The sequence below is a fragment of the Nycticebus coucang genome, chromosome 5 (genome assembly GCF_027406575.1).
Source record: "Nycticebus coucang isolate mNycCou1 chromosome 5, mNycCou1.pri, whole genome shotgun sequence".
Classification (NCBI taxonomy): domain Eukaryota; kingdom Metazoa; phylum Chordata; class Mammalia; order Primates; family Lorisidae; genus Nycticebus; species Nycticebus coucang.
In genome coordinates, this window is record NC_069784.1 from 127,504,387 (window position 1) to 127,528,343 (window position 23,957).

The 23,957-nt window shown below is 39.2% G+C and overlaps 1 protein-coding gene across 8 annotated transcripts in view; it reads left to right on the forward strand.

Annotated features, from left to right (window-relative positions):
- ESR1 (estrogen receptor 1) overlaps positions 1–23,957 on the forward strand; it is a 395,652-nt gene that overhangs the window by 170,424 nt on the left and 201,271 nt on the right. For all 8 annotated transcript variants that reach the window (XM_053592428.1, XM_053592426.1, XM_053592424.1 and 5 more), the window contains one exon: positions 8,381–8,571. In XM_053592428.1, the coding sequence (XP_053448403.1) occupies positions 8,381–8,571 (191 nt within the window). The remainder of the gene's footprint in view (positions 1–8,380; positions 8,572–23,957) is intronic.

The window sequence follows — 23,957 nt, forward strand, 5'->3', positions numbered from 1 at the left end:
CCCTTTCTTGTCCATTCTTTTTAAGAACATCTATTTATTTCCATGAAACGATTATGTAAAACTTCTAATTACAAAACTGCCTAGAGATTGGAGGGTGTGTTCTGCTCATAGCTATAGGTCACCTTCAGCCTAAGACCTGATTTTTAAAGCAGTGATAGGTTCCCCAGAAACCACAGTCAGATTGACGGGTACGTTGGTGCTGCGCAAATACTCACCAATAATGGGTTTCTGATTACCTTGATACATTCTTCTTACAAAGTTATTTTTAGTTCTTAATCAAAATGTATCCAGTAAGTATCTATTGGATATACTCTATCTGAAAAATGCTTCAGGGGTGACTCAAAGACTAGAATGCAGTATCCTAAAAGGCTTACAGCCTGGTTTGGCAGATAAGACACACACTATGGGGGACAGAATTTTACTCATTTCGTGACCATCTGGCACATACTTGCTGTTGTCAGAACTGTGTTGGAAACAGAAACAGAGATGAGTGTGGTAGGGTCGCTTTCCTGGAGATTCACCGGGAACCTATAGTTACACGATGCTGATGAGAAAGGCTCCAGAGTGTTGTATACATGATACTGCTGTGACGTGGTTAATGCAGTTGAGAAAGCACTGGCTGCTACCTGAGAAGGAGGGATTTTCTCTCAGGAGCTTTTGCCTTTTGGCCAAGATAGGAAATAGTGTGGTGAAGGCCAGAAATGTGCTAGCTTGGTCAGGGCAAGGTGACATATGACATTAACCATCACCGTAAGGAAGGTAGGGTTGGAGAGCAGGCTGTGGCTGGGTCACGATAGACTGATGCTAAGGAGTCTGTTTATCCCTTAGGTAGAGGGTCTTACTCGGCAACCTTTTGGAGAGACATTCATGGACTATAGGAGATCTGAAAATACCCTAAGATTATAAGCAAAATTTGCATGTCTGTAAATAAGGCTACTTTCCTGGGGTCCACCATCTAAAGAAGATTCAGAAACCTTATGGTAGATGTTGAGGAGACAGAAGAGATTTTGAGTAGGGGTCCATTTGGCATGGTGGAGCCCAGGCTCTGGCTGTCGTATGCAGATTTGCAATGTGGGGTGTGGTAAGCTTGGAGTCAGGAGGGTTGGGAGAGGACTCACTATGTCCGTAAACTCATTCAGATGGCAAATGCTTATTAATCACTTCACTGTGTTTCAGACACTAAGGGCGAGCTGGCAAGTGGGGTTGCCATAGTCCCTGCCATGGTGGAGATTGTGGTATATGGGGAAGGACAGATAATTAAACAGAGCACAGCACTTGTTGGCCCCTTGCCTCGAACATTTATTTATGCACTTGTTTGTCCAACAGTTATTTCTATGCTTAGCTCTCTTCAAGGGGAGTATATTTAATTGGGGAAGACAGATAGTAAAATAAACACATTAAAATCTGATTGGATGTTGGTAAGTGGTATAATGAATACAAGGAAACCAGTGTAAGAGAGTGGAAGGTAACAGCAAGACCCGCCGAGATTGGTCAAGGAAGCTGCTGTGAAAAGGTTCTGGGAGGAGCTATGAGTTGGGCAAATATTAGGTGTGCAGGTTGTACAGCAGCTATGTGAACACCTGGGACTTGGTGAACAAGGAAAGATGACCAGGGTGGAGTGACAGGCTGGGTTGGTTCATGCTGTGACCTTCTGAGTTGCCCAGAGGACGGCTTTATTCTTGGTGTGGTGGGGCAATGTCACAGGCTTTGGACAGGGGAGTAAAAGGATCTCTGCTGAGATATGTGGGGCTAAAAGGGACTGTTCAGGGTTCATATAATCCAGCCTGAGGAATCAGCAATGCTCCTTGGAGGAACTGATGTTTGAGCTGAGGGTGGGAGCATAAGGAGTCGTTTGGAGAGAGGAAGGGTGTTCCGGGCACAGGAATGGCAGGAGCAAATGCCTCAGTGGTCCCTAGGGCCAGAGTGGGGGTGCAAGAGAAGACTTTCTGGGAGAGATACTGGTTTTAGTTTTGCGTGCATGAAGTCTGAGGTTTCTTTGGTTTGTTCCCAAGGAGGTGTAGAGTGTGCAGAGTGGGTAATTAGCACATAGGTCTGAAGTCCAGGAGAGGAGGGTGAGGTGCAGTTGGGTGTGCCTGAGGGTCCATAAAGAGCAAATGTCAGCTGAGAAGGGCAGGGGGCTGAGCGCAAAAGCCTGGGAACACTGGCATTTAGGAGCCTGGTAGGGGGAAAAAGATCCTGCAAAGGAAACGGAGCTGGAGTGGTTGCCAGAGAGAGGAGCCAGTGTCTACCTAGGTGCTGAGAGACATGGTGAAGGCATTAAATGCTCTAAGAATGCAAAATTGAACCAGTGTGGGCTGGAATACTCAGGAGAGGTCTTACTGATGATCTGGAGTGAAAGCTTGGCTTTCTAGGAGAGCTAACATGTGTAGGCGACAGGCATGTGACAAGCCTAGTGTGAGCCAATTTTCAGGGGTTGGACTGATACAATTTTGCTGAGTGAGCTACAAAGACACCAGTACTGGTTGGTGCTGGGAATTCAGGAGCTTGGGCTTCATTCTATATGTTTATGATTTTTTTTTTTTAAACTTGAATTTTCCTGGTTTGTTACTCCCCTAAAAGTATAGGTAGAAGGCTGAAAATTTTGTTGGTGTGTACTTTATAGAAATGATAGTTTTTGAAGTTTTCATTATATTCTCAAACTGGTCAATGACCCAGAGAAGGTCATGAGTCACAGACAGATGCCACGAGAAGTAGTCAAAGGCAAATACTGTATTTGATGCCTATTCTTGGGGCAGGGGCTTGCAGACTTGTAGGGTGAATTGGAGGAAGGATGGGAGATGAAAGAGCTATTCTAGTAATTTAAACATGGAGTATTATTGATTTTTCAGACAAAAATGAAAGAAACAAGGAATGCAAAGAATAATAGCCAGATTGTTTTCTTTTCTTTTCTTTCTTTCTTCCCTTCCCTTTCCTTTCCCTTCCCTTTTCTTTTCCTTTCCCTTTCCTTTCCTTTTTTTTTGCAGAGTCTCACTCTGTTGCCCGGGGTAGAGTGTTGTGGTATCACAGCTCACAGCAACCTCAAACTCCTGGGCTCAAGTCATCCTCCTGCCTCAGCCTCTCAAGTAGCTGGGACCACAGGCGCCTACCACAACACTCAGGCAGTTTTTCTGTTTTTAGTAGAGATGGGGTCTTGCTCCTGCTCAGGCTGGTCTCAAACTCCCAAGCTCAGGTGATCCATCCACCTCAGCCTCTCACAGTGCTGAGAGTTATAGGCATGAGACATCATACCTGGCATAGGCAGATTGTTTTGAAGAAATAATTGACTAAATTTGGTGATGGGATAGATTTAGGAGGTGAATTTAACAAATATTTATTAAGGATCTACTGTGTGTAGGGTAAAATTGGGGGCCAATGAGACATGATCCTTGCCTTCTTACAGAGTTTACTGTTTACTAGGGGAACACACATTTGTCAATAATCATCCTAATATATTACTGAAAATTGTAGTAATGCCATGAAGAAAAAGGGTAGAGAATTTTGTGTACATGGAACTATGGGGACTTGATTTGATGAGGGGTACTTATGAAGTTATCTCCCTAGGTCCTAATTCAACCACATTTCTGGGGAGTGGACATCTGTTGGTTATTTTAATTTAGCTTTACAAAAATATTTCCTCTGAAAACCAAGGCTTTTAAAATTTTTTTTGAATGCTTGGCTAATCAGGGAAAAAATGCTTTTGGATAAATGGTACCATTATTTATGGTTGGAAAAACAACAGTGTTTGATTATACAGAGCTTCTAACTTTTCCTTTGATTAATGAAAATCTTCTTGGCAAGTACTTTTTATTATGCTCTGTTTTTACTAGGTCCAAAAGAGTCTACTCTCTGGACTCAATGTGAATACTTTCAGATATCTCTTGTAATTATGTTGAATATGTCATCTCAGGGCGCATCCATTTGGAAATGTTTAGTAGTCAATTGATGTATTGAAAATGGAACTAAATCGAGGTAGCTGAGTTTCTGATTCCCAAGATGCAGTGGCATTGTGTCTTTGTTTTTTCATATGTATGTGTGACCTCTCATGCCTCTTGGCACCCTTTCCCTGCCATGATTCTGTTCCTTAGCCTCATGTGTGCCTCATGGTTATAACACATTGTCACAAGACATCCCTTCATTTTCACTCAAGCTTCTGCCCTACTTCTTGCCCCAGAGACTCTACAGGTATTTGTAAGGTGAAAGGCATTTCATCTTTTAATGTGTAGCTTGGTAAGTTAGTCAACTTCTTATGTGAGTCTTAAGAGAAAGACCCCAAGATGAGAAATTGTAAAGGTTTGGGGACAATTCAATGAGAAAGGATAATTCTATAGGGAAGGGAGTATTTTAGCAATTCTGCTAAAGAATTAGTTAAACTTTCACTTATGATAAAAGGCAAAGGACTCTGTTAGGATTTGTGAAGTATCTTGTTAGGAAGGCAGAACCTGAAGACATTTGGAGTGTGAAAATAAGAGTTGTTAAATTTGGTCCTGTGATATTAGGGAAAAACAAAGGACCCGTGAGGCTGAGGGAGAGGAAGAAGGATTAATGATATGGACACTTTCTACCAAAGAGATATGTGGGGCTAAAAATGCTAGGTCTGGGGCAGGTGCAGTGGGCCAACACCAGGGAGAAGTGAGGCAGGGGCCTGTAACCAGGTTCATCTGTTGGTATTGCTCTAATCACAGGTACTCAGATAAGCCCAGGCGGTTGCCTGACCCACTGTTGTAGCCAGGTCTGGGCCAAAACACAGGTGTCACTTGCTGAGTTCCTTTCTAGTGCTCATGCTTAGGCAGAGTGAATCTCTGTCTAGCAGTGGTTGTACCAAATTAGCTTGGTCTCATAGCTACTCAACCTGAGTATTATTTCCATTGCTGCCCATGGGAAGACCTCACTTGCCTTTAGCTTGATCTGGTTTCTGTTCTTTCTCATGACATTTTGAGAATCTTTGTAGAGCAAGGTTGGACCAAAAGGATAAAATGACAAAGTTATTCCAAGTTGGCTAAAAAAGTTGCTTTATGGGTAGTAAATATGGCCTTGTAAAATTAACTTCTTTTCTTTTTGCTACCTTCTGCCTTTAGGCCTTGTGTCTGGAGTTGAATTTCAGTAATATAGGGTCATTTTAAAGATTAAGTGTAGATGAAATGACATTTAGCATACATCTCTGCTATCTCTGGGGAAAATGAGTTTTTGCTATTATATCTTTCACTAATATGAAAATTTTACATATCCCATTTATATTGTGAATACTATCACTTTATTGGTTTAGTCATTGATTAATTTATTCAATATCCATATTATTTTCTCTTTTTCTGGATGAGGCACTATGGTCCAAGAACTTGGCATTTCAAAAGGGTAATGAGACACAAGCCACTTGGTAGATAGTAAAGGGGACGAGAATCAATGGAAAGAACACTGTAAGTTGCGGAAATGAAGAAAAACTTGCTACAGTGTTCAGAAGAGGGATGAGTGATTTCAAGTTTGCAGGGATTAGGAATGGCCAGTAAGAGAGGAATTCATGCAAAAGGGCAAACAAACAGAAAATAGTAAGTATTGGTGAGGATATGGAGAAATGAGAACCCTTGTGTATTATTGTTTGGAATGTAATATGGTGCAGCTATTATGGAACCTGTGGTTCCTCAAAAAATCAAAAATAGAATTACTATATGATCCTACAAGTATATGTACTTCTGGATATATATCTAAAAAGAGTTTTAATTCTTTGATGGGATAAGAAGATCTGACCCATTGGGAGTTTAGCATATATTATTCACTCACTCACCACTCACTCATTTATTTAGTAAACATGTACTGAATGCTTTCTATGTACTGGGCCCTGAGCTAGGTACAATTAATAAAGTGCATAAGGCACCAAATCTGTCAATTTCATCCCTGCTAAACGTTCAGTCTCTCCTCCCCTCCCCTGCACAAAGGCGCTAAGCTTCTACAGTTAAATATTCACAGTGGCTTCCTACTGACTTGAACAAACAGTAAGATTCGAGGTTGATGGGAGGTGGAGCTTGACAGCATGGCAATGAAATGGAGAGAGATGCATAAGAGAATATGAACTAGAATTGAACACTGCAGGCCAGTGCTCTCTAAAGATCATTAAAAAGCAAAAAAAAAAAAAAAAAAAAAATTCCCATTTGAGGCTGCCAACCTCAGAGCCAAGTTATTTAGAATGGAAAAAATTGGCAAAGTCGGATGTACTCAACCCAAGGAGCCAATGTTTTGTGCATATTATGGCAAATATAGTTTGAGAACCACCACCATAAAAATGTGAGCAATGTTAATGAGTGAGAAGGGTGGAGAGGCTATAAAATTTGAGCTAAAAGGACAGATGGGGCTTGGGGAGGGAAGGGCCAGTGAGAGTTAGTGTGGTCTGGTTGTATGGGTGAAGAAGGGAACCAGGAACATGAGTATCCTTGTCCAAGAAATGCTTAGCCATTAGCTTAGATCAGGTTTGGTGTGTGTGTTTACTGTCACAGAAATTTAAATTCCATATATTTTTTCAATATTTGTCTACCTCTCTTTTCTGTACACCTGCAAACACTTTCTCCACTCATTTAAATATATTACTGAATATCAGCCACATACCAGGCACTGTGCTAGGCTCTTTTCCCACCTTTGTTTGGTTTCACATGCTCAGCAAATCCTGGGTTGCTAGGATATCTGCTCCTCTGTCTGGTCAAATAAGAGATGCAAACTTAGCCTCCTCTACTTCGTTCCCTACATCCTTCCATCTGGTCAACTTTGAGATGTCTTCATTGAGGTGATTTCTTTTACCCACCTCTGCCATCCCAGCTGCTCTAGCTTTCTTCTTGACTTTATTCTTTTCTCTATTCCCTCTCCACCTGCCCATTCCCTTCCATCCCCATGAGGCCCTCTCAGGCCTATTTCCTTGTAAAAATCTTTGTCTTGTGTTTTTTAGCTACAACTCAGTGTCTCTTTTCAGTCTCACTCAAATTCTCAAAAGGATGGCTTCCACTCGTTTCACATTCCTTCCGCTCTGTCATCTGCAGGGTTTGGCTCATGCCTTTACCCTTCTAATAAAACTCCTTGCTAAGAGTCCTCCTTGTCAGATTCAAATTCACTTTCTCAGTCCTTGTTTTACTGTAATTCCCTCCTGTATTTGGCATCATTGGTCATTCTCTTCTTGAAGCCTTCTAGTTTTTAAAAGCTTTTTACTTATCAGTTTATTTGCTCTCCTAGAACTTTCTTGCTGTTCTTTTTAGCTTCGTTTCTGTGATAGGCTCTTCCATGAAATTGTTGGTGGGGCTCGGCGCCTGTAGCTCAGTGGCGAGGGTGCCAGCCACATATACTGGGTGTTGTGGTGGGAGCCTGTAGTCTCCAGCTACTTGGGAGGCTGAGGCAAGAGAATCACTTAAGCCCAAGAGTTTGAGGTTGCTGTGAGATGTGACACCACGGCACTCTACTCAGGGTGACAGCTTGAGACTCTGTCTCAAAAACAAACAAACAAACAACAAAAAAGAAATCATTGGTGGAGCCATCTGTGTTCCTCTGTTCTTCTCATTCTATGGTTTTTCTTTTTGAGATAGACTCTCAAGCTGTCGCCCTGGGTAGAGTGCCATGGTGTCATAGCTCACAGCAACCTCCAACTCTTGTGCTCAAGTGATCCTCTTGCCTCAGATTTTCTGTTTTTAGTAGAGATAGGGTCTTGCCTTGCTCAGGCTGGTCTCAAACCTGTGAGCTCAAGTAATCCACCCGCCTCAGCCTCCCAGAGTGCTGGGATTACAGGCCTGAGCCACGGCACCTGGCTCATTCTACATGTCCTTAAAGAGGAGTATTGTATATTGAAGAATACTATCCTCAAATTTCAGAATCAAGTTTTAAAAAAACTGATATTCAGGGCTGTATGATAACAGTAACATAAAAGTTTGAATGGTTATGTTTTTCAATGCGTTTTCTCTTGTGTTCATCCACTCATCTGGGTTCCAGATGCTCCAGCTGTTTTATGCTTTGATTTCTAAAGACCTTTAGTGTGGTCTAGAATTGGAATAAGCATTGGTTTCCAATGGTTCTGAATTAATTGTAAATTCCTGAGAAAACGAGCAAGTCTATTGGCAACCAGCTAATTTCTTCTTGCCATTTTCTAGGTAATATATTTTGGTGTAGGCAGTCTGTTTTTTAAGGAAGTTTGCAATAAACAATTTCCACTCAAGGTTAATATAATAGGCAACACCTTTTGCTGTAACAGACGGCAAAAGGTAATGAAAGATTAGTTTACGTTATGATTCATTATTTCATAATGTTAGTATACAGCGGATCTGCTGCTTCTCCTGAGTCTCTTGCTGTTTAGAGGGGAGTGCATGTTTTGCTTTTCTAATGTTAATGATGTTAATGAATTTAATCCTTTTTTTTCCAGGTCAAATTCAGATAATCGACGCCAGGGTGGCAGAGAGAGGTTGGCGAGTGCTGGTGACAAGGGAAGCCTGGCCATAGAGTCTGCCAAGGAGACTCGCTACTGTGCGGTGTGCAATGACTATGCCTCTGGCTACCACTATGGAGTCTGGTCCTGTGAGGGCTGTAAGGCCTTCTTCAAGAGAAGTATTCAAGGTAATAGTGTGTTGAAAACAACTTATAATATTTTTGATCCTAAGAGCAGAAGCAACTGAGGAAGGAAGACATATGAGCAGGGTGCTCCATCCAGTAGTATCTTTGGTAGAAATGTGGAGAAAAGACAGGAGCGCAGGAGAGAGAGTTGACAGATGCCAGGGCAGCTGTGCTGAGTGATTATCTTTCCTTCATTTGGCAAGAACCAGACAGTCTTGAGCAACTCTAAGGGGGATTTCAGTAGCTGGGTCTCTAAGGAAAAAAGACAGGTTGTCTATGCTCTGTTTGGGGGATGGCAAATGGACATTCATGTTCTGCTTATGTGATATGGTGTGATACTGATTGTTCATGCATAATTATCTCTCTTCCTTGGCCTTGCCCATGCAAATGTTCTGTTCTAATATTTGCTCCAAGGCCAATTCTAATGTGGCTTGTTGCCTTTTTCCTCTCTTCTGTATCTTTCTTGTCTCAATGGATGATATGACCTTTTGCTAAAATAAGAAGACTCAATGACTGGTGACTTGTAATGCGGGGGGTACCATCTGTATCAAACAGTTCCAAAGGATCCACCTGTAACATCCCCTTTTCCCACCTGCCTCCACCCTGTACATAGTTTACCACTTGCAGCTTCTCTGATAGATTTTCGGTTACATTTAATTTCTACACTGGGAATATCTGTCTTCTTGCAATTTGTAGGGATTCCCTGGGGAAACAGCAACCATTTTTACTACCTAAAATATCTGTACTAAAACCCCTTTGTATGTCGTGAATAGAGAGGTCTGACCGAGTTTAAGCTAGCTGAATTAATTTTTTTTTTTTTTTTTGGTCTTAAGTATGGGGCATTTTTTCCTCTTATTCTTTTACATTTTCAGCTTAAGGCAAGTTAGTGTACAAATACTAAGAATATTTCTAACAGAGTTTTCACATGATTCCCGCTGTGGGGAATCAGACTTAAGTAACTTGAAAATCAGAGTCTGGTAAATTAATATACACTGATTCTCATGGACTTTTTGCTACAGATTGTCACTGCCCTGATGTGAAATAAAAGCTGGGAGATGGTACATACTATTTATTTTTCTTCCTATTGCCAGTGATATATTTTTTTAAAAGCTGTTTATATCTTAGTCAAGTAACATGTGAAATCAATGTGGTCCATTTTAAAAGCATTTTCTTTGACACTTACTGCTTTCAACATCTTTTAGAACTCTGGTGAGACTTGATTTTTGTTGGTAGTTTTATAAAATGAACGATGTTCTTGGTAGTAAATCTTTGCATGTGTGTACACATAAATTCTAAATATAAATGAATATATTTGTTATTAATTCACTAAATATATATGATAAATAAGTATATAAGCACACAGACTAATTTTACTAGCTGATACTATTTTAATTCAGAAAAAAAGACACATTTTGATTTAGGTTATATAATCCCTTAAAGGTTTTCTGACAACTACATTAATTTGCGGTTTTCCTGTTAATTTGATTTTTGTGTAATCTAAAATACCATTATTTTCAATAGGCCTATAGTGAAAAAACATCTGGCAGAGGTATGGTTAGTAGAGAGGAACTACATACTTGGACAAATTTATCTGTGACTGAATTTTCTCATTAGTCACAGTGATTTAGAATAGTGGTTAGCAAAGATTTTCTGTTAAAGGCCAGGTAGTAATCATTTAGACTTTACAAGCCATACGATTTCTGCTATAGCTACTCAACTCTGACATTGTAGCTTGAAAGGAGCCATATTTGTTGTGTGTACAAGTGGGAGTGGTTATGTGCTAATAAAACTCTATTTATAAAAACAAGTAACTGACCAGAACTAGCCTAGGGATCATAATTTAATAACCCTTGACTTAATATTTATTTTATTTTACCTAATTTAAATACATTATTTGTAGAAATTATATAGATGGTTTCTAAATATGAAGTTTTGATTATTCCTGTTTTGTTGAGAACATACTCTATATCTGAGTAGGTGTTCTGAGAGAAATAAATAAATGTGTATATAAGATATAATCCATAATCCCACAGAATTTATAATTTATTTGGGAAATTTATAGGGGGAAGTAAAGGTACTTGCTCTCATGATACAATTAGAAAGTAAGTCAGTATAGATAAATTGCTATGTTATGACAAATATAAGGGAAACAACATATAAATATAAGAAAGAAAATATTATCAGCTAAATGTAAAATTATTGAGATTGAAAGTAGAAATTACCTTTTTCCATAAAAGAGTAATGATATTCATACAAATTATTTTCATCACATTTGTTCAGCATTTAGGACCATACTACATAAATTTCAATGTATTTTAGTATTATTCCTAAGTGTTAAAAACAAAAAACAGAATCAATGAAGAAAATGTGAGCTTATAAAAATACATACTTCACTGGCAGAGCATTATCTCAAGTTCAAATATTAAAAAAAAAATTCTGCTTACTCTTTGATAGTTAGAAAAATATATATCCCTTATCTCCATCTTGTATACATAGGCCAAATAGTACAATTTCATTGAAATTGAGTCAAATAAAAATGTGATTTCTACCTGGGTTGAGATACTTCAAATGAATCATGATGTGAAGTCACTTCTAAAAGATTTCTTAAATGGGATAAATATTGAGTCCAAGTTGTGGAAGAAACCTAGAAACAAGGTGGAGCTATTACCTTCTGGAGATAGACTGGCACCTTAAAATTATTAAGTTCATTCATTCATTCATTTATTCATTGAATACCTCTATTAAGCAAAGCCCCATGCCAAGCCCTGGAGATGCAACAATAGGAAAGATCTGGTCTCTATCCTCATAGAGCCTATGAGATACGGGGAGAGGTGAACAAATAAACAAAAAATTAAATTATAGTATAAAGACAGAAGTGAATGCAATGTATTATAGGAGACAAACTTCCCTCAGTTCTGGTCGGAAGTGGTTCAGACTCTCAGAGTTTTCCTGATTTCATTTGGAGCATAAGTCAGGTAAGCCAGGTGAAAAAGGAGGGGAGGAGTGTTCACCCCTATGCACGAGTGCATGGGAGAAAACCAGGAGGAAACACAGAGTGTAGGGAGTTCTGTGCATTAAAATTAACAAAATGAATGTACTGTCAGATTAAACAAAGACATTTCTGGGCCATGTATTTAATCTTAGACTGCATAACAACAAAACACTTAATTTCTTCTTTAAAGTCACTTTCACGATTTGTTCACACATATCAAAGGAAAATGCCAGAGGCAGTTTAAGGATTCCTAGTCCTATTTCCTCATCATAGTCTTGAGAACTTGAAACTAAAAGTTTCTGCTGAGTGTCTGTGGCTCTTTATAAATCACACTGCCCCTCAAGCACATTTAAGGACAGTGAAGGGTCTGACACGTAGGTGGGAAGTTCTGAAGATGCTGCAGCTCTCACGGTTTTTCCTTGTCACTTAAGGAGAGAGGTAGAAATGAGTGTCCATCAGATTATTCTAGTGTTCTAAGTGTTTCGGTTGAAGAGGAAAAGTGTTTGACTTGAAAGCATACAGATTTTCATCCACCACTTAGTGTATAAACTTGATTACTTAAGGGATGGAGTAATAGCTTCCAGGGGAACATATACATATATTTTAAAGCAAAGTGAATAATGCTATTTAAGTCAGAGGGGTGAAATCGGATAGTTTGTGAATTTTGTAATCATTCTAGGCATAGAACTAACGTTTCTAAAGATAGGGTTTAGACAGATTCTGGAATGAGTTGTATAAGCAGATCTGGCTGTGGGTTTATCAGCCTGGTATTGCCTTGGAGTATTATTCCAAGGGAAAAGGACTTCCCTGAGCTCGCTGACTGTTATACAGAAGGTCATGGGGCACAGTAGGGGTCTCACAGCTAGTGTACATGTCACTAGTTACATTGTTACTTCATATTCTGTCTATATGGTGTTTACAGAAGTAGCTTAACATTACATCAGACAGACAGGGCCCAGGCAGGTGCTGGCTTACAGGTTTTCTAAGACTAGAAGGACATGGTGTCAGTGTTAGGGTGGAGTCTTATTGTAGTTCAATGCAGTGAGGACCTTATGTTCCACAAGGAATAACTAAGGGTTTTATCCACTGGGCCTTAGAAAGCTCCGGGGTGAGACAGTCCAGCACCCTGGATAGCTCCTTAAATAGCTGCTGAGGATAGGCAGACATTTATTTTCTAAAGATCCTCAGGCCTCTTTAGCTGGCTTCATCTACTTTGTAAGCAATATTAAAATAGAACCTGGTCCTTTGGGACTTGGGGACACACTCCTGTTCATTCAAGATGGATTAGTTTTCACACTTAGTTTCACATAGGATCCATCAGTCACCTCTGGCGTGATGTCTGCATGGTGTCCCTGTCTGGACACAGTTGGAGACTGGGATAGAAGTGGAGGCTGCTCTCTCTTCCTGTTAACTATTTTATCTCTGGGGTCTTTTCAAAGGTAAGATTGAGATGCTAGCAATTTGTCACACAAAACACTAAATATCTGGTCTCCATATCTCCAGGTTTGTACCTCTATGGTCCAGTTTCCATGCAACAAAAAACTGGGAAGATCTTTTAGGTAAATTACTTATATCCTGTGGTGTTGAGCTTAAAACTCTCAATGTGCTTGTAATAAAATTTCCCTCTCTATGGCTTACGACATCTGACATATTCTTATTCCCGTTTACTTCTCCACTATTCACTGTAATTCAGCCATATCGGCCCTCTTTCCTTTTCTCCAACACACCAACATATCCCTTCCCTTCCATAGTAAATGTAGTGCTCTCTCTCCCTTTGCTTGGGATCCCCTTTATTTGGCCAGCTTCAGATTTCTGCCCCAAGTTACTTTCTCAGAGAGGTCTCCTCCAATTACCCTATCAAAGTAATCTAATAAACCATTGCTTCTGGTTTTTTTCATAATCCCTAATCCTGTCTTATTTTTCTTTCAAGCCCTCAAATCCTTATGAAGTTTTCCTGTTTATTCATTGCTTCTTGTTTTTCTGTGTCAGATTTCACCTCTCCACCTCCCAACCCTAAACCTGGATGTGAACTTAGAGCTGATTTCTGGTCTGCTCTGTTTCTTGCCCTAGCTCTGTTGCTTTTATTAGGACACATTACTGCTGAGGGGTATGACAAGGGGTCAAAATAACGATAGCTTAAAACTGCTGGAGGATCTCAGAGGAGGAAGGAATTTCACTGGGTTAGGCTGGCCATAGAAATGTTAATGCAAGTAGTACATTTGATATAAGTATGGAAGAAATAGAGGATTTTTCATAGGCAGTAAGAAGTTTGGAAGAGAATTCCAGAGATGTGACATAGCATTGAGAAACTGAGTAAATCAGCTTTGAGGGCACAGAGGGTATATTGTCCTCTGCCTCTGCTTTCCCCTTTCTGCTCTCTAAACATAGGCATTTCCCAGGGTTTGCAATCTCTGCTTCTTTATCCTCCTCATTTTTTCCCCACTCAGTTCCTTAGGGAGTCTCACATATGTGGGGTATGGATTGAATTGTGCCCCCTAGAGAGAAATGTTGAACCCCCCCACCCCGGTACCTCAGAATGTGGCCTTATTTGGAAATAAGGTCATTGCCGATGTAATTAGTCAAGAAGAGGCCATGTTGGACTCAGCTGGACTCTTAATCCAGTATGACTGATGTCCTTTTAAGAGGGAAATTTACATACAGATTTAGAGAAGAGAATGCTGACGTTGGAGAGAGAGCATGCCGTGAAGCATCTCCACGACAAAGGACACCAGAGATTGCTGGAAACCCCCAGAAGCTAAGAAGAGGCAAGGAAGGAGTCTCCCTACAGGTGTCAGAGGGCACTGACACTGATTTTAAGGCACTCAAGGCACTTATTTTTGGTGCCATGTTAAGGTGGGCCTAGGAAACTAATAAATTATTTAAAGTTTAACTAATAAATTATTTAAAGTCACATGCATATGTGCCCCAAATCTGGTGCCCGTCTCACACTGTGTTCTCATTTCCCTCTGCCACCAGCTCCTCCTCCTGACCGTGTGCCTGAGGGATAGGAAGTTTCCCCACCCCAAGACCCTGGAGTTAGTTAAGTCCATCATTTCACTTCGCAGCCTTTGCCCTCCTTTCCCACCAAACTCTTGGGTAGTTCTGCTGAGTCTGTCTCTTAAATTTGTATTCAGCCAGTTTCCACTGCACAGAGTTAGCAACATTACGCCTCACCGAGATCACTGCAATAATTTAGGCTTTCCATTTGCCTTTTCTATCATCTAAGCCAGGGGGTCCAACCTGTGGTCTGCAGGGTGTGTGCTGATTTTGTGAGGACTTTTTTGGCTTATCTGTGGTGTTGGACATCATAAAATGTATGCACAGATCTTTTTTCTTTGCTAATCAGTTTGCATTAGTGTTTGCATATTTACTGTGTGGCCCCAAACAACTCTTACTCTTCCAACATGCAGCAGGAAAGAAAAAAGATCGGGTACCCCTGATTCTAAGCTGTTTGCTTTATGTGCTATTCCTGTTGGTGAGCTGTTCTGCACACTGGCTGTCTGTAATATTCTTAAAGAAAATCACTAATCATGTCAACACTGTGTCCAGAATCTTTTAATGACTTCCATGGCCCGTGTTATAATTCTCAGACAAGCATTCAGGGATTTCCACAATCTTATTCTAGCCCATCTGTCTAGTCTTTTAAAGTCACTGTTTCTACCTGTGAAGTGGCACTCCAGAAAACTGGATTACTTGCTCATCTACAAATATGACCATTACATTTCTTTGTTGGGAATTTCTTCCCACATTTAGCTATAAAAATTTTTCCTATCCTACTCAGAAGTGACTATTATCCAATTACTGATGCTGGTGAAGAAGTTCTCTCTCTCCTGGGACCTCCATCTGTATTCCTTTGTTCCATTGCCTTATCTATACAGTAGTTGTGTGCCTGGGTCCTCTCTTGTACTGACTGGGAGCTCCTCAGGGGAAAGGGCCAAATCAAGGCTTTGTTTTATCAGAGTCACTCAATGAATATATAAAAGAATGAAAGGAAGGTCAGGATCAGTTTATGGGCTTCAGAAACATTACACTTTGCCAATTTGGGGGAGACACAATGACGGAGTCCTTAATGAAAATTAATCTGCCAGAGGCACGTAGGAGAAACCAGAGAAAGGAAAGAATGGAAGCATGGAGACGAATTTGGCCAATATTCAACTAGCTTAGATCTTCTAGAATTATGGACTTTGTAGTATTTGATGAGGATGGCACTGAATCTGTAAATCAGTTTGGGTGGGGTGGACATTTTAACCATGCTGATTCTGCTGAGCCATGAGCATGATATGTTTATCCATTTGTTTGTGTCTTTGGCAATTTCTTTTCTCAGTGTTTTGTAGTTCTCTTTGTAGAGCTCTTTCTCCTCCTTGGTTAAGTATATTCCAAGGTATTTTATTTTCTTTGTGGCTATTACAAATGATACTGAGTCTTTGATTTGACTCTCAGTTTGACTGTTACTGGTGTGGAAGAATACTGCTACTGATTTGTGTACATTGATTTTGTAACCTTAGACTTTGTTGAATTTATTTATCAGTTACAGGAGTCTCTTGGTGGAGTGTTTGGGGTTTTCTAGTTATAAGATCATATCATCAGCAAAAAAGTGATAGTTTGACATCTCTTTCCTGATCTGGATACCCTTTATCCCTGTCTCTTGCCTGATTGCTTTGGCTGGAACTTCCAGAACTATGTTGAATGGAAGTGGTGTCAGTGGGCATCCTTGTCTGGTTCTACTTCTTAGTGGGAAGGCTTTAAATGTTTTCCCATTTGATGTGATGTTGGCTGTGGCTTGTCATACAGGCAGTCCCTGGGTTAAAAATGAGATAGGTTGTATAGGTTTGTTCTTAAGTTGAATTTGTCTGTAAGTTGGAACAGGTACAATTCCCTATTACCTGCAGTAGCCTCTGTTCAGAAGTGTGAGTCATATGCCAGTCAGATGTTTGTAACATGGGGACTTAATGTCATCGTCTCTGTTTATATGTGTGAGTTGTATGTAAGTTGGATATTGGAAACTTGAGCCTACCTATAAATGTGTTTTATAATTTTGAGATATGTTTCTTCTATGCCTAATTTTTTGAGGGTTTTTATTATGAAAGGGTGCTAAATTTTGTTGAATGCTTTTTCTGCATATATTGAAGACAATAATATCTCTACTGTTTTGCTTCTGCTTATGTGGGAAATCACATTTATTTATTTCTATATGTTGAACCATCCTTGCATCCCTAGAATGAAGCCTACTTGGTCATGGTGGATTATATGTTGATGTGTGGTTAAATTTGGTTTGCTGGTATTTTATTGAGGATTTTTCCATCTATCTTCCGTAAGGGATATTGGTCTGTAGTTTAGTTTCTTCCCTCCCTCCCTTCCTCCCTTCCTTCCTTTCTTCCTTCTTCTTCCTTTTGCTGTGTTCTTTCCTAGCTTTGATATCAGGGTGATACTGGCTTTACAGAAAGAGTTGGGGAAGATTCCTTTTTCCTCACTGTTATGGAATAATATCTGTAGCATGGGTGCCAGCTCTTCTGTGTAGGTCTGATAAAATTGGTCTGTGATTACATCTGGTTCAGAGATTTTTTTTTTTTTTTGCTGTTGTTGGAAGCTTTTTTATTACTACTTCAATCTTATTGCTTGTTTTGGTCTGCTCAAGAGTTCTATTAATCTTTCTTCCTGATTGAATCTTGAGAACTGTACATTATTGATAATGGAAAAATAATTCGAAAAACTTCCTCTTGATTCTCATGATAATGTGAGAGTTTTCTGGATCTTACCAAAACCTGGTAAGAAACAGGCTTATTAGCAAAAGTGTACTTTTAAGGTCCTTCCAAACAGGAAAATCACAAATTAGCCCAACCAGGGCCAAATGCTGCTCTCCAGGAGCTTATGATTTAAAAGAGAACATGCTGCTACCAACACATTAAGCTGTACAAATAGCAGACTGCAGAAACAAAGACAAGCACTTTTATGATGTTCAAATAACCCAGCTTTTTTGGGTGTGTGTGGAAATTATTCATACTGTGAGAGCTTATAGCCTCCTTTTCCAACCCACAGCTTCCTAATCCTTCTATTATTTCTACTTCTGTTTTTTGCTCCGCATCTCATGTTAACATTCATGTTGTACAACAGAGAAATAAGACTACTGAGGCTGAGGACAGAGTTTTAGTGTGTAGCATATGAATTATCACTTGATTTTCAAATGAAAGCATTTGCAATGCAACTTTTTGAAAGAAAGGTATTGCCTTCAGGTACTTTGCTAGACTTGTGGCTCCTGGCTCTTATTAGAGAAGAAGAAAGACACACCATGAAAGTAGAAATCTGAAAACCTCATTCTGTGTAAGAAGGCCGTCCCCATTGCCAATTTTAAGTGCTTGTTACTGGTTGATGCAACAGTATGAAAACTGGAAGTGTCTGTGCCCACCTGCCTTTGAGGAAGGACTCAGGAAAGTAAAACTATAGTCTTTCTACCTGTGAAATGACAGTGGTTCTTCTCCCTTGCATCTCTCTTTGGCCGAGTCCTCTTTATCTTGGAGATAATTAAGACAAAAATGCCTCTGACAAATAAAATCAGTATAGAACCCCTATTTCTTGGCAGCTTTTGCGGACACAGCTGAAGCTTTCAGAGGTCTTTAAAAACCATGGCAACAAATGCCTTTGAAGGGTAAGCAAAGGTTCCAAATGTTTTTAATCGCTGGTGTTTTTTGTGCTACTACTTCAAGCATTCTTCCTCATTTTTTGTTCATCTGATAGAAATTAAATTTTCAATTTCCATACTAAGTGGTTCTGTCCTGGTCACCGTGTTGATTATTTCCATTAAAGTAGTGGAGTTTGTGACCATATATAGTGGTTAAGCTCATCAACAATTCCATTAGGAAGCCCCATTTATGAGTGGCAATAATTTCCCACAAAGATTGTAGATAGGTTTAAATGGGCACCGTTTCAAAGGGCATTAACTAGCCCTCAAAATTACGTGCTGACACTATTCTTACAAAACCTTCTCCTGGTGGTCTGTGACCTAATCCTTCCAAATTTCTCTCTTCTCCACAGAAACTGCTGTTGATAGCTTTATATCCTTTCAAAGAGAAGGGCCTGTTTTGCTGATAACTCACTCAGAGGAAAGTAGACTTTTAGACATAGGCTGCTGGTATCTGAACTATGTATTCTGCTATTTCAGTGCTATGTATACAGGCTATAACCTGTTTGCCTAGCTTTTAGACTGAAAAAATAACACCATGCAAGAAAAATCTATTTAATAAATCTACCGTCCACTTTATAAAACTTTATCTGGCTACTGTGTTAATTCTCCACTCATGGGTGAGTTAGAGAGCAGATTTGACTTTTATTTTGTTTTAGTGAAAGATATGCCTTACGCGAGAAAAAAAAGAGTATAGTAGGGAAAGTACACCTATTATTTTCTCCATATTTCTATCTTTCTTTAGCTGAAATGAAAAGAGATTTTAGTTTTTCAGTTGCTAAGAAATAAAGGAACAAAAGAAAAAAACAACTTCATTATTAAATTACATTTTCTGTAATAGGCACTTATTCTATTTTCTTTGCGCAGGAGTATATGGATTTTAAATTTTATCCAAGTGAGCATCATCTTTGTCCGATTCATTTGGCAGTTTCAAAGTCATGTGTTAGGAAGTGTAGAGTGAATGGATACAGAACTTCTAAATCATCACCCAGGGAAGTGGCTAGATTATGTTTATAAAGGTGTTTTGGTGGAGGGATTGAAGGACTACTTTAGGGAATTTTATTAACTGTTGAGTCTAATATTTTTCTCATACATCATGGAAGATATAGTTCTTAAGATAATCAAAATTCATAATTATTCTGTTGCTTTGATACTGCAGAGTTACTAACAAGGGATTTCATTTGAAAATGATTTAAAAGTGTATTTTGCCACTACTGTTAACCAGTGGCATCATGATCTTATCACCATGGAGATGATTATTTTCTTTATTTTTTGATCGCTAACATACTGATTACTCTTTCTGCTCTAAAGTACCTGCAGAGCAGCCCCACCCTTGCTCTCTATACTTTGATTGTTCTTTCTCTTTATTTCACTCTTCTTAGCACCTGTGTACTTTGCACACACCCAGAGACTTCCTGTTTAAGTTCGTCACATTCTTGTGCTTAGAGAAAGCTATTTTGTTGAGCTCAGGAACTTAATTCTGCCTTCATGTAACAGATAATCATTTAATGACAATTTTATTTTACCATTGGGATAAATGCAATGATGTGTAATCCATAGACCCTGAAATCCAATTAAGGGTTCAGCGTGTACACATGTAGAGAGGTTGGCATAATACACGTTAAACCAAAGCAGAGTTAAATTCAGCATTACAGGAGGTGCCTCCCAACAGGGCAAAGAGACAAAGAGGTATTTCAGAAGAAAATATTATGAGTTCAGAGGAGGGAACAGCCACGGTATGCTGGGTTAAACCAGAAGACTTTATGGAGGAGATGGCATTTAAATTGCTATCTGGCCAGGAAACCATGAAGAGAGTTCTTCCCTCCTGTAGGTGTCACGTGATGTATCGTTAGTGACTGTATGCTCAGTTCTGAATGTTCAATACTATGTAGCATTATGTAATATTTTGAGGTAACATGGGTTATTCCAAAAATAAAAATGTGTGTTTTTAGTGTATTCTATATGTATATCTGTTCGACTATCATTAGCAATGAGTCTATTATGTATCCCGAGGTTGAATAATATTTCATTCATTTCCAGGAGGTGAGTAGTAATCTATTATTCTAATATACTTTTGAAGTTTAACATGGGAGTGATATAATAGAATCTGAAGACGCTCCCCTGCAGTGGTAGATAATGTAGCTATTATGGAAGTAAGTGTGTTTGACATTTTTTATTATGATGTGAAGGAAAATCATGGGTCCCAAGCTAAGATTCATTTGGGTAGGCTCAGCTTAGGTTCTATAATTTTTATGATTGCAACTTTCTTGATACTTTCTCTGTTTTTAATTCTATGATATATTTATGAAAGGATGTTTTAAAAATGGCTAGAGACTTCTGCTTTTGAGAGTTGACATGATTTTTTTTTCCACAACATGAACAATTAGTAGATGATAAACTTAGATACACTCTTTAATATTTAAAATTGTGGCAGTAAAACTGATCTCAGAGAAGGAAGAAAATGGTTTGTCCAGCTTTTATCAGTTACATACAGCATGTTTGAAAGATGTAAGTTTCTCTCTGCTCTGTTCTCCCTGTATTATACTTTGTCTTAAGGATGGTACTCTTGGTGCAGTTGGTCTAAACACATGAGATAATAGGAACAGATGAATCCAGATCGCAGCAAAAGAACGTTTTTCACCTTACCACCTGTTCCGAGTGTATTCACCCTGACTTCTTGCAAATACAGGGGAGGAAATGGAAGAAAGAGGTATGGGCTAGCACAATTTTGGGGATGATGCACCTTCTTTTTTCTGATTTTGTTCCCGTATTTTCTACTGAACCAAGTAAAGGCATCCTAGTTGAACTCCCTGATTTTTAATCCATTTTGCCTGGAAATAAAAGTACTTTTAAGGGCCCCATGTCACATTTATTGCTTATAAAATGTTTTTTAGATGGTTGCTTTTTCTGAATCCAGATAAGGAGGAAGGGTTTGTTTCAAAGAGTTGGTTTTCCTATAAACACTTTCTTTTATATGTATGCATGTGTGTACACACACATACAGTTAATGTCCTATACATATGTACATCGAGTTCTGCCCCTATGTCTGTGGGTTCTACATCTATGCATTCAACCAATTGCAGATTGAAAATATTTGGGGAAAAAATGGATGGTTGCATCTGCACTGAACATGTATAGACTTATTTTCCTGGTCATTATTCCCTAAACAATATAGTATAACTATTTGCCTAGCATTTACATTGTATTAGGTATTATAAGCAATCTAGGGATGATTTAAATTGGGTGCCCAACCTTTTTTCTTTTCTACTTCACATTGGATGAATAAGAGTTGTCTTGGGCCACATATTAAATACACAAACAATAATAAAAATTGATGAGCCCCCTAGAAGATCTGTGCATACTTTTTGAAATATCTGACATCACAGATAAGCAAAACAATTCTCAAACAATCTGCATGTGGCCCTCAGGCCACAGGTTGGACACCCCAGATGACAGGAGGATATACGTAGAAAACCTATGCAAATATTATACCATTTTACATAAGGAACTTGAGTATCCCTAGATTTTTATATCTGTGGGGGGTCCTAGAACCGATCCTCCACAGATATTGAAGGCCAACTATTTGTATAAATACATATATTCATAACCACACGCATATAGTGTATATGGGGAGAAATATGTATGGAGTTTGAAAACATGCATTACAAAATATTAAAAGTGAGTATCTCTTAATGATAGGATTTTGGATAAATTTTGTTCTTTTTCTACATTTGTTACTTCTGTAATAAAATTGTCACTTTAAGATCCATGTTGCAATTGATTATTTTCACTCTATCATTTTCTTTACTTTTCTCTCAGTAGAGAAGGATTATTATGCATCTACCAAATCTTTACTCTTTGTTTTCCAAATGTCTGTCTATACCTTTTTTTTTTTTGCAAGAGGTCAAATTTATATTGAAGTGCAGATTTTATTATTATTATTATTTTATCTTATTGAGACAGGGTCTCACTATGTTGTCATTTGTAGAGTTCCATGGCCTCACAGCTCACAGAAAACTCAAACTCCTGGGCCCACCTCAGCATCCCAAGCAGGTGCCCAACACAATGCCCAGCTGTGTTTTTGTTGCAGTTGTCATTGTTGTTTAGCAGGCCTGGGTGGGGTTCAAACCCACCAGCCTCGGTGCATGTTGCTGGCACCCTACTCCCTGAGCTATGGGTGCCGAGCCTATTTTATTGTTATTGTTGTTATTATTATTATTTATTAGTGAGCCCAGGTGAAATTGCATCAAGTGTACATTAGGTTGCAGAGGCCAATAAAACATTCTTTCTGGGTCGTTGCGAACTCATAGCAAGAGAGGTGAAAGACCTTGTATTAATATAGTAACTCCAGGAATCTAGATCTAAAGAGCTGCTGGCTTGACTAGCAAGGGTGAAATAGTTCAGCCATGTAGCCAAACAGTGACTGTTTGCCCTAACCATCTATATATGCCAGGGAGGAAGAGCCAGGCTTCTTGGAGAAACTTGGGTTGTTGTTAGTCATCAGTGGCAATTGCACATATGCTTGCTGTTAGGTCCACAGTTGTTTGAAAAGCATGCTACACACAAGCACTGATTATACTTGTTTATCACTCTGGAAACAGTGCCCAGTTCTCAGCTGGATTGTCTGTCTTCTGCCATGACATAATTGCAGGTGCCAATGGCACCAAAAGTGACTTATGACATAAACTCCAGCAATTAGCAATTCATTTTGCTCTCATTTGTTTGGAATTTATTATTTTTTATTCTTCAAGTATAGCAAAATCTCTTTAAGTTGACCACACAAGGGACTGTAACAAACTTGTCAACATGCAGACATGGTCAACATAAGGAACCAGGCCTACTGTGCTGATATGTACATGGGGTGCACGTCAGTCTGTGAAAATTAAGTCAATGTAAGGAGGTGGTTAGTGTAGAGAGGTGGTCAAGTGTGCAGCTTCTACTGTAGTTGGATAAAGGGTGCAAAATTCATCTTGAAACAGGGGGAAAAATTGAAAGCAAAGAGCTGGATTTGACTATAATGGACTAATCCCTATAATGGCAATGGTTCTCTTCCTCTTCCTCTTCTGTTTTCCTCTTCCTTATCCTCCTTTTCCAACAAAAAGTAAATCTATACCTTCAAGAAAGTCTTGGGACAGAAAACTCCCTGTTGGCAAGAAGTGGATGCTCTGATCTTCTCGGGGTAAACCAGGTGCCTGAAGTCCCAGCAAGTTCTGAACTCTGCATTGGTGACTGCATAGCTGCCCCAGAGCAGGGGCTGTGGTGTGATCAGATACACAAACAGCATCTTCTCTGTGGTAATGTGCCCCTATGATGAGCTGTTCTTTTCTTGCCTAAGAGCATAAATGGAGTATTTTGTTGCATTAGCTCTTAGACGTTTTGAGAATGTCTTTAGAGATATTAAATTTTCTCATGTGACTCTCATAATATGGGAACTCCTTTATCGGGTTTGAGCCCAGTCATGTATTTTTATTAAAGCCTTTGATTTTCATCTCTTTGAAAAGGGGGCTCCTTTAAAATAATAATATTAACATTAATATAAGATTAGTCCTTTCGCTCTTATGCACTTTGCTTGGCACATGGTGAAAAGCGTTAAAGTCAAGAAACCATTGAAATACACGAGGTGAGAGGTAAAGAAGTTGGGTGGAACTGGGGAGAACAATGGAAGGTTAAAGGATGGGTGGCGGTAGTTGGCAGCAGCCATCGTGTCACCACATGGAGAGG